Source organism: Pan paniscus, chromosome 13, assembly GCF_029289425.2.
Source record: "Pan paniscus chromosome 13, NHGRI_mPanPan1-v2.0_pri, whole genome shotgun sequence".
Lineage (NCBI taxonomy): Eukaryota > Metazoa > Chordata > Mammalia > Primates > Hominidae > Pan > Pan paniscus.
Genome location: NC_073262.2, coordinates 57051910 through 57067846, shown reverse-complemented (window position 1 = coordinate 57067846; position 15937 = coordinate 57051910). Strand labels below are relative to the sequence as shown.

General features: G+C 34.4%; 1 protein-coding gene across 8 annotated transcripts in view; it reads right to left on the bottom strand.

The window, feature by feature from the left end:
* GALNT13 (polypeptide N-acetylgalactosaminyltransferase 13) overlaps positions 1 to 15937 on the bottom strand; it is a 1108472-nt gene that overhangs the window by 54183 nt on the left and 1038352 nt on the right. For all 8 annotated transcript variants that reach the window (XM_063595199.1, XM_055108593.2, XM_055108595.2 and 5 more), the window contains one exon: positions 5248 to 5387. In XM_063595199.1, the coding sequence (XP_063451269.1) occupies positions 5248 to 5387 (140 nt within the window). The remainder of the gene's footprint in view (positions 1 to 5247; positions 5388 to 15937) is intronic.

Below are 15937 nucleotides of genomic sequence, written 5' to 3'. Positions count from 1 at the left end.
TTTCTTGCTGGTCATCCTATTAAAGGGCCAAGAAGACTGTGATCTATAAATAGATCTGATTACCAACAGAAAGGGTAAACTTTTAAGCGTTTTAGCTTCTGCATTTGGCAGTAACTGATTTTACCCTTAATCTCTGCAGCCTAGCAGCTTCATGGATGTCTATTTTCCATTATGTAAATTTGCTCTTCAGCAATATTTAAGGAATACAATACCAATATATGCAAGAACTTTAACTACTTACTATGGCTAAAGGATACAAGAGGAAAAAGAAACCCTGAGGTTAAGTACACAATACAAAATGCGTACGCTAATGTCGAAACATCTTCAAAGCAACATGCAAATGCAAATTTTAAGCACCAAGAGTTGTCACTTGGCTCCTGAAATCCTCATCTCCTTCATTTGCCTTCAGATTGTGTTCAATTTTAGTTCACAATGTATTTTTTTTCAGAAAGCCTGTCATAACCCAAAAATTTGGGCTGAGACATTCTATTTTAGAGTGCCATTTCTTTCAATCTTAAACTTAAATTTACAAGATCAGAACCCAGCATGTTAAATCTACATAAGCTTCAGGGCTAGTTAAGAGAGAATTTAATGCTGCAAAGAGCTCAACTTCCTTATTCCATTATGATCTGCTTACTGAGTCTAAAAGACACATGCTTCATTAACTTACTTAAAGGTTTTAGTTCAAAGCAATTGCACAGCTTTTAACTTCCCATTGGAAACTGCATGTAATTCATGGGCTGGATAAAGTAATATTTCAATTACTTGAGTAAGATGCAAACATAAAACAAATTAAGATACAGATATCTGATATCAATAACTATTGACTTTGGTGATGGTATATAATAGAGAAACTGAATACCATATTTGCCTCTATATATTCCAATACAGCAAGGAAAGTTATAAAAGGAAATTGACAAGGAAACATTTTTATTCACCAATACACAGCAATATCAAATAGAGTTTGAAAAATATTGAAGTTAAAAATATATAAATTGTTAAAGCCACACAATTTCATTTCAAACTCAGTGAGAAGTACAAATGAATATACTGCAAAGAAATATTGTTCTTGTTTTGATGGCAAGTAGCTTGAACACCTGATATTGCTTTGGGACTCTAATTATTTAAGAGAAAGTGTCTTATACATAAGGAAAGATTATCTTTTTACATTTTTCCAATAAAGGTTAATAACAGGCAGTAAGAAGGAAAAAGCTTTAGAAAATGACTGTTGTTCATTAACAGTTCAACTCTAACTCATTATCAAAATGTCCATCTTAAATTATGTATACGTGGCCATGCAAAATTGAATTAGGAGGTAGTGCTTGGTGAATTTGTCCTTCTGTTTCCATGGAAACAGATGCTGGATTGCATTTCTTTAAGGCTAGTTTTAAAGTAGAAAACTACAGTACATTAATACTCCAGAAAGCACAGAACTTAATTTATCTCTTAAATGTATCAGGTTTTTTAAACAGCCGTTATACCATATAACCCATGCAGGGCATCTTTTACTTCTACTGAATTTCTTTACTTGTTTGATTCTCTCTTGCCCTACCCACCTCTGCATCCCTATTTTGGTAGAAAGGCTTAAGAGTAAAGGTCTTTCCTTATTTGACTTTGTATTTTCAACATATAACAAAAGGTTTAGTTTGATATGGTCTGAATGCCTTTATCCAAAATTCATGGTGAAATCTAATCCCCATTGTAGTGGTATTAAGAGGTGCAGCCAAGAGGACCAGTGGCCCAAGAGATAACATGTCTAACTATGAATCAGAAGATGCAAGAGGTGGAGACTTTTAGGAAGTGTGTAAGTCACGAGGGCTTCATCCTTATGAATGGGATTAGTGCCCTTATAAAAGAGGTTGAAGGGAGCTGTCTTGCCCCTTTGTCCATGTGAGGATATATCATTTGCCTCTTTTTCCATATGAGGACTTAGCAACAACGTGCCATCCTAGAAGCCTTTACCAGACACTAAATCGGTTGGCACCTTGATCTTGGACTTCCTAATCTCCAGAACTATGACAAATAAATTTATATTATTTATAAATTACCCAATCTAAGGTATTTTGGTATAGCAGCCCTAATGGACTAAGACATAGCTCAAGTTCTTTTTTTATTTTTATTAAATAGAGATGGGTTCTCACTATGTTAGTCAGCTGGTCTTGAACTCCTGGGCTCAAGCCATACTACTGCCTCAGCCACTTGAATAGCTGTGACCACGGGCACATGCCAACACACTCAGTTTCATGCTCTTATTTATTTAATAAAAACATTTTGAATGATTAAAATATAATAAAATCATCGATTTCTCCTTCTAGTTATAAGAAAAAGTGAGCCTTAGTGTTGGACTAGCACGTAATTTATCCTAACTTCAATAGTTAACTAGCTGTGTGACCTATAGGCCAAGCACATAAACTTTCTGTGTGTCAGTTTCCTTATTAACCCTGCGATAATAAAATCCAAGTCATGAAAGTTGTTCTAATTTCTACTTAATTCATCTAAAGCACCTAGAATAACTGTTGGCATAGGAAATCAATAAATGGTAGATATAATAACTGTAACTACTGGTATGTTACTATTCTTGCCAGGCATTGGGCTAGATGTTTTATGTCTTCAGTCATCACTATAACCCAGTATTATTATCTTTATTCTGTTGACAGAGATAGTAGAGAGGATACTTAATGCCACTCAAAATCAAAGCTGTAAGGCTAGGATTTGAACCCTCCTATGCTTGACTTCAGGGGCTGGAATGTTTTCAATACACCATACTGCCTCTTTTAGATGCTATGAAAGGCTCAATTCCTCTCTTTAAAATCTTTTCCTAAAGTATTTCTACAGATTAAAATATGGTCACCTGATCCATTGCAGAAGATAGCTTATTTGAAATCAGTAGTTTGTACAAAGGAATTTGCCCACACTATATTTTATTTTTACATTTTAGAAAGTGAATTAGGTTTCCTTGATATAGTGCAGGACAGCATAAAATTGGATTTTTAACTTGGAACTAAACATCTAGTTCTGTTACAGAGCCCTGAGTCTTTCTCAGGAGTCACCTTGGTGGCCCCAGAGAATTTCCAAAAGTCCTCTTTGCTCATTTCTGTCCTGTTATAGCCCTTGGTCATTCCTCCTTTTAGAAAAAGGAATCGATGTTTACTAATGATTTGGGTCCACTGACAACAGTGACAGAAACATTTTATAATAAGAATAGAAAAACTCCTTTCTTCTGAGGATATAGTCAGGTTCATGAATGTTCAAACAAATTTTCAATAAAGTGATAAGGGTATTAGATATTTTATCAGAGATCTTCAGTGATTTATAATAACTAACATGCAAGGACTATTCTATTTTAAAAAGCACTGTAGTATATTTTCTGCATGAAATATAAATCCCTGTGAGATCAGTGCCAACATGAGGATGTTACACATTTGAAAATGATAGCAACAATACCCCCTTCTCCAATAAAAACAAACAAAAAAATACTTTGAGGTACAGGACTAAGTGACTAGTCTAAAGTCATACACTTAGACAGTGGTAAATCAATGCTATTACACGTGAAATTTTTCACTACATTATTCAGATGAAAGTTAAATATATGTAAATCAAGCTCTATAGAGAGATATTTATATGGCTAATGAGGAAGTGGAGACTTGGACAATAAGGCATGAATATGGCACTTAAATCAGTCATTAAAAACGATTCAGCTAGGGTTCCAGTCACCTCAAGTATTTTTTTCTTTCATTTTTTCTAGTTAATTGTAAGTAAGATATGTTTATAAAGTTACAGAGCATTAAGGAAGATGACCCAAAAAAGTATTAGATTAACCCATATACATTTTCAGATATTCTACCATTATGGTCTACAACAATGGCATTTTAAATCTAAGAATATGTTTACTTGATAATTATTTCCTAAGTGCATATTTATTGCTTTTATTTTTGTTGTTGTTGGAGTCTCACTCTGTCGCCCATGCTGGAGTGCAGTGGCGCGATCTCGGCTCATTGCAAGCTCCGCCTCCTGGGTGCACACCATTCTCCTGCCTCAGCCTCCCTAGTAGCTGGGACTACAGGTGCCTGCCACCACGCCTGGCTAGGTTTTTTTTTGTATTTTTAGTAGAGACGGGGTTTCACTGTGTTAGCCAGGATGGTGTCGATCTCCTGAGCTCATGATCCGCCTGCCTTGGCCTCCTGAAGTGCTGGGATTACAGGCGTGAACCACCGCTCCCGGCCTATTTATTGCTCTTGAAATGCTTTAATCACAACCAATATTAAGGTAGCTTTGATTCCTATTCAGTGGAAAATTATCAATATGGAGGATATAATTCATAAAGGAAATATAATTCTTGTTTTGACCAATTGAGATATATATGCTATATAGGAATATATTATATATAATCATCAATCTATGAGATGAATACAGGAATATATTATATATAATTATCTATAGTATGAATATATTATATATTATACATACATTATATACATGTTTGTATAGTTATAATGAAGTCATTTTTGTATTTCAAGGTAAAATAGATACATAGAAAAGAATGGTGCAGATCAATGGTTCTCAGAGTGTCTACAACGTCAATACCACTTTTGTTATAGTACCAAGATATTACTTGCAGTTTTCACTTTCACATTCTCCTGAGTGTATAAGAGTTTTCTAGAGGCTATTGTAATAGACTGCCTTGTATTGCAGCAATAGGTGGAATACCGAAGCACATATGACAATCCAGCTATCTTCTATTAAGCCAGACATTAATGCAATTTACAAAAATACAATCAATGGTACTCTCTTATCATTACTTGATTTTGCTTGGAAAAAATATATTAACTTTTCAAAAATATGTTACTTACATTAACATGTAATTGTTTATTATATAACGTTTAATTAGTAAAAAATGGGTTTTAAAGTTCTCAGTTTTAATTTAAATACAGTAAATATTAATAATAGTTGTAACCCACATGAACAAAAGGTGTTTGGGGTACACAGTAAATTTTAAGAATGTAAATGACCAAAAGCTTTAGAAGTGTTAAAAAAAATTTTTTTTTGTTCAATGTTAAAATTTCTGCTCATTTTTATGATTCCTTATGATGAAGACTTCATGGTCCTTGAAATATGAGAAGTTGTTTAAAATAGATCTAATTAAAAATCCCTTACAGCATTTTCATAACATAAAAAATACTGAGCTCCTTAGAAATTGCTCCATTTGCAAAATATATTTATAACTTAACCAAAATAAATAATTCATACCTCACCAAGTGAGTAATAACGTCTTGGGATCTGGGAGTCCGGATAGATGTTTTCTAGGTACCAAGAAAAGGGCTTACACTTCAGATTTTCTCTTAGTGTTTTTCTGACTGACACATCTCCATAATCCACTTTGACAACACCTGGAATTTTTCAGAGAAACACAAATCAGTTTGTGCTATTTTTGTTTTAGTACTGTTTTACTACATTTACTTTGCTATCAGTTTTCTTCTTCATAATTCCAGCAAATTCAATTGCATATGCAGCTGCTACTACACTGGATTTTTACTACCATCGAATTAGTACATTAAATAGATATAAATAACACTTCTCCCATTGGTTATGACTTTTCAAATACAAATATTTATCACCAAGTACTTGTACTACTTAGATTAAATAATTAATTAACTAAATGTAAATTGGTATTTAGTATCTCATAATCAAAGCTTAACTGAGCTGTGTAATATGTCTGTTTCTCCTTAATAAAAAATTCTAGTAGTGCCAATGTTTTTGTTAATATTCACACTTTCCCCATAGAGTCACTTATTCACCACCTGTAGATTTTATAAGAAATTTATATAGAATAATTCACGTAATAGACTGTACATATGTTCTTTTTCTTGAACTTCTATCTAGTTACCATAAACTTAATTTTTATTGATTTATTGAGTTATTCTAAGCTACCATTGTCCTTGAAAAAGTTAGTAAATATCTAAGTGTAAAGAAACTAACAAACAAATGAACAGAAATATATTCACATGTATATATGAAAAATGATTAATTTTATTTCACATAATAGAATATTTGATATTTAAATGAATATTTCCACTGAAAATCAGAAAAGAATGTTTTCTAGTTGAGAAATAATAATGCTACTAATTTTTATATAAAATTTTATGACAACTTGGTTTGCTCAATATTAATATTGGCATTTGATTGAAATAACTAATAACTGTGACAAGACAGCAATTATTCTTACAATATTCTGAAAATATTTCAATGTTTAACTCTCTTCTTTAAGGCCACTATGCAACATGCTGGCACAAAATGGCCTAGTATTTAGGATATTCTATCCCAACCAAGTAACAAAGCCAACCAATTGTTGTCTAAAATAGAGCAAGTGTTTAGACAATCTAAATGTCTTTAACTAATGCCATTACCAAGCCACTATTTTCCAAAGCAGCAACACTCTCAAAACTCATCATTCACTAGCTCCAACCTTCTTGTCTCTTCAGAACTTTTGTTTTTTCAAAATTAAATGCCATAGTGTTATTAGAAAGCATTCTGATGCTGAAGCAGCCAAACCATTTCCTTCCAAGAGAAAATATTGATTTTCCTAGCTGGTGTTTGGGCAGAAAAAACAAGGTCTTTGGGCTTTTTAAACAGATAAATATTTGCTTTCGAAATAATTCTATTCAGAACTTCCAATCCGGAATGCAACCTTCAAAATAAGAGGCTCAAAACAATTTAGTATTTACAAAAATAAATCACTAGAAGAATTTCTCATTATGTTAAGTATTATTACAGTTGAAATAATTGAATACATTTTCCTCAAAATCATATAAAGAGATGTCATTGTGCCTGGTGAGGAGGCAAAACACTGTATCTTCAGAGGACTTAATAGTCAATTTTAGTGTTCTGTTTTCATTTTTGAGGTGGGTGGATTTAATTGAGGTAGCTTATTTAATATCAACATCCTCCCTTTTTCATCATGTTAAGATTTGGTAGTTCTGGCTCCATAATATCTTCCTAGAAGGGTTTCTTTGTGCATGTGTTTTCCAATAAAACTTTATTTATGGACAATGAAATATGAATTTCACATCATTTTCATGTCATGAAATATTATTCTTTTGACTTTTCCTCAAGTACTTAAAAATCAGATCTTGGGTCATTAAAAAATGGACAGTGAGCTGGTTCCGGCACATGGGTCACAGTGGCCAACCTCTGCTCTAAAAGATAAAGTCCTAGAAGGTTTTTCTGAGCAGTTATCTGATTGAAATGAAAATTTAAAGTTTCATTTGCATACCATTTTATATGAGGTCAGAGAAAACATTAATTGTCCACTTCAGATTTGGCAAAAAGTGGCTAATGGGGAATTGTAGAGATTACTGAATAAAGCAAAAGCCTTCTTATCCTGCCACCTCTAAGCCGCCCCCTGGCATTTCCACTGCAACTTGCTTTTGTTCTAATCCTAGATAATTATGCTAAATTACCTTTAGAAATGTACAAAAAAAATATGGTGGGCTATCTTAACATTTTGGTGAGAATGGCTTTTTCTCTCTGAATCCATGTTTTTCTTCTTAGAAGTGAGACATATTAAGAGACAACAGTCCTCACAAACACTCCATGTACTCCTCTACATTTCTCAGGTCCCTGCAGTTAGGTAAGGACATCTAACTGGTCCTGGCCAACAAACTGTGAGAGAAAGGGGTTATGTCACTTCTGATTTTAAAGATAGGAAAGCAAGTATGAGAGCTTTCTTTTCCTTTGCCACAGGGACTGAGGAGGACTTGTATCCCAGTGGGTGCAGCTACAAGATGGAGAGACTTTTCTTGTACTGTATGATTTAGTGACTGTAGAGCCTGAATTAGATTATTCAGATCCATGGTTTGATATGTAATCTTACTTGTTCCCCAAACTCTTATCTGCAACTCAAACCTCTTCAAAGTAGGTTATCCAATTGTTTACCCAATAATTTTACTGGGATCTATACTAAGCATCTCAAATTTGACAAGTCAAAAATTTGTTTCTCCAACTTGCTCCATCTCCAAGGTTCTTCATTTCAGTATCTAGCACAAATATCCACTGATTTTCTCAAGGAAAAACAAATAATTTTCTTTCTCTCGCACATATACATTTTTAACTCATTAGGAATTCCTGTTGGCTCTACTTCACAATATATCCTCAGCCACTCTACTGTTACCATCCTGGTCTTAACTTCTCCTATCTCTTGCTTACACTAGCATTGCAATAGTCTCCTAACTAGCCCCAAAACATTTTACATTCCTCTACCTATATTTTATTCACTATTGCCTGTTCCTTAGTCAATATATTTAAAATACAAATCAAATCATGTTACTCCCCTGCCCAAAAGTGTACCGTGATTTTCCATAATACTAAGAATAATTGAATCTGTCTTAACCATTGCCTGAAGATCCTTTAGAAAATAGCTCTTGGCTGGCTTTTTGAATTCATTTATACTCACTTTGAAACCAGCCCAATTGTCCCACAGAAGTGATGTTTATGGTTTCTTTTGAATAAACATGAAAGAATGGCCCTCCTGGTCTTGAAACTTGAGAAAATTACATTTGTCTCATCTAAGTTCCTTTCTCAGGAAACCAACCAGATAATATAAAGGAACTGAAACTTACCAGATCACCACATCTGGACAGTGAGACACCAGACCCCCTCACCTGTCATGATTGCCTAACTACCTGTTTCTTGTTGATCAATTCCTCTTCCTTATCCCTAATTCCTAGTTTCCCATACATGGTTACATTTCTTCCCTGCTACATCAACCGCTAATTTTGGTCAGTTGAAGAGATGAATTTGAGACTGATTTCCCGTCTCCTTGGCTGCAGCAACCTATTAAAGCCTTCTTCCCTGTAAATACTGGTTGTCTTGGTGATTGACTTCCAGTGCAGCAAGCAGCAGGACACAGACAGAACCCCTGTGTTTCAGTAACATCTTCATTCAAGCCCCACTTTTTTTTTCATTCTTTACATTTCTTCAAACATCCCACGTTCATTCATAATTCAACAATTCAAGGCTTTATACTTCTTTTTTTCTGTCTGTAATGGTGTTACCCTGCAACTTTCATGAGTTGTTCTTTACTTGGTCCAAGTCTTTGCTGAAAATTTACTTCTTCAGGTTTATTCTGACCTTCCTATCAAAACTGATCACTTTCTCTCATCTTCCTAGGTCTGTCTTTATCCCTCTATCATGCTTAATTTTTTTCCATGGCACTTATTACTATCTGATATCATATTTCAGATCACTTTGCTCACTGCCTTCTCAACAAAAACTTTGGATGATGAGTTATCTTTTTTGAAGGATAAGGTATCCTACCTGATAATATCTTACAAGATATTGTGACTACTAAATAAATAATGCCTGGAAAAGGTTTAGTACAATGACTGGAATATAATAATTGCTAATACACATCATATATTGCATTGGATAGCTGTTGTTTTGCATGCCTGACATCCATTCTGCCCTCTGGTAAAAGCACTTGAGTTTCTCTGGGAAACCACTCCCACTTCACTTTCAGCTTGGATGGGGCTGGTTTCATTGCCTTCCCCACTCTTCCAGTTCCATCTGTGAGCACAGACTAAAGGCACATCACCAGAAAATCTAGTTAATATGCAAATTGATTCAGTTGGTCTGGAGTGGGGGCCTTAGGGTCCATATTTCTAACAAGCTCCAAGGGATCCTGCTTTTGCTCAGTCCAGATTTTGATTAGCACCCAAAATAACTAGAGCATTCTATTTCTCATCCTTACATATAACCCAGATAACAATGACTGACTCAGGAATGGGCAAATAAACCAGTCAGCCTAATAAAAGCATACCCTTGAGAATACACTAGGGCTATCAGAAAGTTGAAACTCTATTTCCTCTGGAACTGGGTAGCTGTATAGATGAGTTAAGCCTGGAGTTTTTGGGGCTACCATACAACAAAGGCCTATGAAAGTGACACCAATATAGAAGTAAGATAAATCCACATATGGAAAGATATAGAGTGTGAGCGTAAAAGAGAAGACTATCTAAAGATAGACAGCAGAGGCCAAGCCAAGATTAAGGTAACAGATATTTACTGTGGTCAAGCTCTGTACAAGGGACTTTTCTAGGCACTTGGGATATATCTGTGAACAAAACAAAATTATCTTCCTCCATGGAGTTTATATTCTACTGGAGAAAGACCTAAATAAACAGTAAATACATTAGAAGGTGACACATGCTGTGGCAAAAATTTATAAGTTTTTAAGGCAAGTCTTTCAATGGAACTTGCAAAAGCCATGTAAAGGCTTTGACAATGAAATAAAGATGCATAATGAGTACCAACAAAAGAGTATTTTAATTAATTCCAGGTTTGCAGGTTTCATTAATAGGTAAATGATAAAATTTATGGGTTCCTATTTTTTTTAAATAAGCTGTCTTTTCATGGAATCCAGCTAAATGTCCATCAATGATAGACTAGATAAAGCAAATGTGGTATATATACACCATGGAATACTATGCAGCCATAAAAAAGAACGAGATCATGTCCTTTGCAGGGACATGGATGGAGCTGGAAGCCATTATCCTTATCAAACTAATACAGGAACAGAAAACCACATACCACGTGCTCTCACTTATAAGTGGGAGTTAACTCATGAGGACATGTGGACACATAGAGGGGAACAATACACACTGTAGTCTATTGGAGGATGGAGGGTGGGAGGAGACAGAGTATCAGGAAAAATAACTAATGGGTACTAGGGTTAATACCCAGGTGATAAAATAATCTGTACAACAAACCTCCTTGACACAAGTTTACTCATGTAACAAATCTGTACATGCACCCTGAATTTAAATATAAAAAAATCTGTCTTTTATTCATAATAAGTCTATTGCATTATAGTATTAAATTCACTCTTTAGAGAAATCATGTTTTAAATTTTAAATAGATATTAGATGGAAGATCATAATGACACTGGCTCAACTGTCCCATAGAACTGATATTTATGATTTTTTTATATAAACATAGAAATTCACCCTCTCAGTCTTAAAACTTGAGAAAACTGTATTTGTCTTATCCAAGTTCCTTTCTTAGGAAATCAACTATCAGGCCACCCAGACATTTTGAAGGAACTGAAACTTACCAGATCACTGCATCTGGACAGTGAGACACCAGACCCCCTCACCCATCATGACTGCCTAAACCAACCAACTGCTTCCTGTTGACCAGCTCCTCTTTAATACCCCTCACTAATTCCTGTTTTCCCTACACATAATTACATTTTTTTTACTGCTATATAAACCTCTAATTTTAGTCAATTGAGGATATGGATTTGAGACTGCTCTCCTGTCTCCCTGGTTGCAGCACCCAGTTAAAGCCTTCTTCCCTGGCAATACTCATTGTCTCAGGGATTGAACTTCTGTGAGGCAAGCAATGGGCCTTAGACCAAACCCCTGGCATTTCAATGATAATAATTATTTCAGTTAAATTCTTCCCCTAGTAGATGTCTAGTAAGTCTAATAGTTCTGTCTCTCTAAAATCAAAGTACCTGAAGAAAGAATACCCTAATGCATGCTAAAACTTACAATTTCATGCACAAGAATACATATTGCAGCATAACTTAAAAGGGAAATTATTTTTATTCAATAAACAATGCTTAAGTGGCCACGGTGGCTCATGCCTATAATCCCAGCAATTTTGGAGGCCAAGGTGGGCAGATCACTTGAGGCCAGGAGTTCGACACCAGCGTGGCCAAGATGGTGATACCCTGTCTCTACTAAAAACACCAAAAAATTAGCTGGCCAATTGTGGTGGGTGCCTGTAATCCCAGCTACTTGGGAGGCTGAGGCAGGAGTATCACTTGAACCCGGGAGGTGGAGGTTGCAGTGAGCCGAGATGGCACCACTGTTCTCCAGCCTGGGTGACAGAGCGAGACCACATCTCAAAAAACCACCCCCCCAAAAACAAAAACAAAACAAAACAAAACAAAAAGAATGCTTAAGTAAATCAAAGTTATATCTGGTTGACAAAATACAACTCTCGTATTAAAATAATTATGTCTATATAAGAATATGGAAAAATGTTAAGCCAAATGAATGTTTATTATACAGCTATTGTAATTAAAATATATGAAATAATAAAAAATTGAGATAAAGCTCCTTTTTACCTTTAACAGTCAAAACTATGCAGTTGATTATAAAGTTTGTTATGTATGTCATATTAATGATATATATTCACATTACAGGAGTAGACCAGTATATACAGTTTAAGCTAATAATTTTTTTGTGATATTTTCTAAATTCCAAATAGAAAGTGGACTTTATTTTGTTATTTACTCTCAGTAATTGTAATTATGAACTTCATGAATAAGAATCTGCATTTTTCTCCTTTTTAAAATAATATAATAATAAGCCATTGTTAATCCAGCTAGCAATTATTGTATTCTATTGCATCTAAATACCAAATTGTAAATGGTATTGGGAAAGCTGGAGATCCACATGCAAAAGAAGAAATTAGATCTTATTCTTATCTTATACCAAATATAAAAATCAAATCAAAATGGATTAAAATTTTAAATTTAAGATCTGAAACTGTAAAAGTACTAAAAGAAAACACAGGAGAAATAGTCCATATTTGTCTGGACAAAAATTGTTTGGATTTGACTGTAAATGCACAAGCAACAAAAGCAAAAATGGACAAGTTTGATGGTTTCAAACTAAAAAGCTTCTGCACAGCAAAGGAAACAATTAACAAAGTGAAGAGAAAGCCTACAAATGTAAGCCATGGATCTGATAAGGGATTAAAATCTGAAATACATGAGGAACTCAACTCAAAAACAAGAGAACACCTGATTAAAAATGGGCAAAGGTTGTGAACAAACATTTCTCAAAAGAAGACATTCAAATGGCCCATAAACACATGAAAAAAATGCTTACATCACTAATCATTAGGAAAGTGCAAATTAAAGCCACAATAAGGTATCGTCTCACACCTGTTAGAGTGACTTTTATCAGAAATATAAAAGACACATGTTGGAAAGGATGTGGAGAAATGGGAATTCTTAGATATTGTTGATGGAAATATAAATTAGTACAGCCATTATAAAAGTGGTATGGAGCTTCCTTGTAAAACTAAAAATAGAACTACCACATGACACTGTAATTCCTCTTCTGGGTTTATATAAAGGAAATGAAATCAATATGTCAAAGGGATATCTGCACTCGCTTGTTCACTGCAGCATTATTCACAATAGCCAAGAAATGGGATCAACCTAAATGTATATCAACAGATGAACAGATAAAGAGAGTGTTGTATTCTATGCAATGAAGCACTATTTAGCCTTAAAAAGGAAGAAAATCCCATCATTTTGACAACATGAATGAAGCTGAAGGACATTATGCTAAGTGAAATAAACCAGGCACAGAAAAACAAATACCACATGACCTCACTTACGTGTAGATTCTAATACAGTTGTACTCACAGAAGTAGAGAATAGAATGATGGTTACCACAGGCTACAGGCATGAGGAGGGAGGAATGAGGAGTTATTAATCAAAGACTATAAAATTTCAGATAGACAGGAGAAACACGTTTTGGGATCTATTGCTCATCAGGTGACTATAGTCAACAACGATGCATTGTGTATTTTCAAATAACTAGGACATTATCACTAAAAATAATAGGTAAGCAAAGTTATGGCTATGTTAATTAGCTTGATTTATTTATTCCATACTGTTTGTGTCTGTAGGTGTAATCTCAAAACATCACATTGTGCCTTATGATTACTGTTAAAACTTGTCAATTAAAAATATGAATAAGCCTGTAAGTACATAAATAGATACTGTATTGTTTCAGAGGTTTAGGCGATTTCTTGGAATTATCACTGTTGTTTTTAAATTTAAAACTATTCCCTTAATCTACCTTTTTATCTATTCCCTATGTCCATACAAATTACCCAGGCTCATAAGTTCTCATTAGCATGTCAGTGGACAGAACTACATTAACTGGCTGATTGCCTATTCCAACTAATAATACATAGTGATTATCTGTTGAATTTATCATTTACTATTATTACCACAATTTTATTTTAATGGAATAAAAATGAGATAATGAATTTTACAAAATCATAGCTTCTGCACAGAGCTGTCACACAGGAAGAGGATTATCAGACAACTTTCAATTCATTTAACTCTAATATCCACAGTCAAAAGTTACAGCAGGTCTTGAGGCTGAGTTTTCTAGGCAATTACCTCAAACTTCAGATCAGTTTGACAATAAAGATCTCATATTCAAATGCTTGGTCCAAGATCATTGAGAATATGGGAAATAAGAAAAGTGAGTATTTGCAGTAGTCTTTTAAAATAAACGAACAATTTGATATCCACTGAGACAAACACAGACTGAACAGTCTGCAGGCTATCAAAATTTTATCTAGAATTAACTTAGTCTAATATATAGCTGTATATTTCAGCATTATCTTGACCCCTATCAAGTCTAAATGAGGATTTGGAATTATGATATTGGTTTTCATTTGAAACTGGTCCAATTGTCCCACAGAACTGATGCTTATCATTTCTTTTGAATAAGCATAAAAACTGACCCTCCCAGTCTTGAAACTTGAGAAAGTTGTATTTGTCTTATCTGAGTACTTTCTCAGGAAACCAACCATCAGGCCACCCAGATAGTATCAAGGAACTGAAACTTACCAGATCACCACATATGGACAATGAGATGACAGACCACTGACCCATCATGATTGCCTTACTTACCACCTGCTTCCTTTGGATCAACTCCACTTCTTTACCCCTCCCTTTTTCTGTTTTCCCACACATGGTTACATTTTTCCCCCTGCTATATAAACCCCTAATTTTAGTCAGTTGAGGAGATGAATTTGAGACTATCTCCCATCTCCTCAGCTGCATCACTGATTTCAAGTCTTCTTCCCTGGCAATACTCATTGTCTTGGTGATTGAATTTCTGTGCAGCAACCAGCAGGACCTAAGACTGAATTTCTGGTGTCTTGGTAAGATATTGAGAGTCAGTACAAAAAAAAATAGTGACACCAAACTTGTTATTGTACCAGCATTTTGTGTTATGCTGAGGCCTTTGACTATCTTATCATACATGTTGTTGCTATTGTTTTGCATTTTGTTTTTATTAGAAATCTCAAGAGTAATTTCTTTTGTGGACTCAGAAGCAGGAAAAGCTGTGTTTTTCCTTAGCAACTGACTTGCTATATCTGACAAATATTGCTAACTTTATAATTGATGAGGTATCCCTCTATATTCTTCCCATGTATCATAAGAATTTAGAATGTAGAAAGCCATATTGGACCATTATTGAAAGAGGACACTCATCTATCCCTTCATGGAGTAGTATGGTTTAGTTAGGCACCGGAAGTACTGGAACAACAGATAAACTATTACTTAAGGGACTTCATGTTCCCGACTACATAGTAAGCACTTTTGGATACACATTCTCATTAAGTCTATATAGCATTTTAATCTATTATTATTGTTACTTGTTTTAAGGATGAAAGAATTAAGACTTTGAATGGTTAAATAACTTTATTAAGTATACTTAGAAAATAGCAGAAGTAGGGTCAAATGTTGTTCACTTTTATCTAATATCAAAATCCATGCTCTTGTTCACTCTACTAGAATGGGTCATGAAACTGGGGAAAGTTTGAAAAACCTATAAAGGGAAATATTTTCCTGGGTACAGAACATGGTAATTATCATCCCTTGAATGATAGGACTCACGTTGCAAATTTTCCCTGACCTAATATCAGTGTGATTGATCCAAGATCCCAAACTTGAATTCATATATAATGAGTTACTTTATTGATCTGACAATTAAATACAAGCCAGAAGATTTCAGTGTGCAATTGACTGACAAACGAAAATATTTCCTAAAGTGCTTTACAAATTGTGCCCCATCCATCACTAGTGCTGCAGGAAGCTAGTTAGATATAA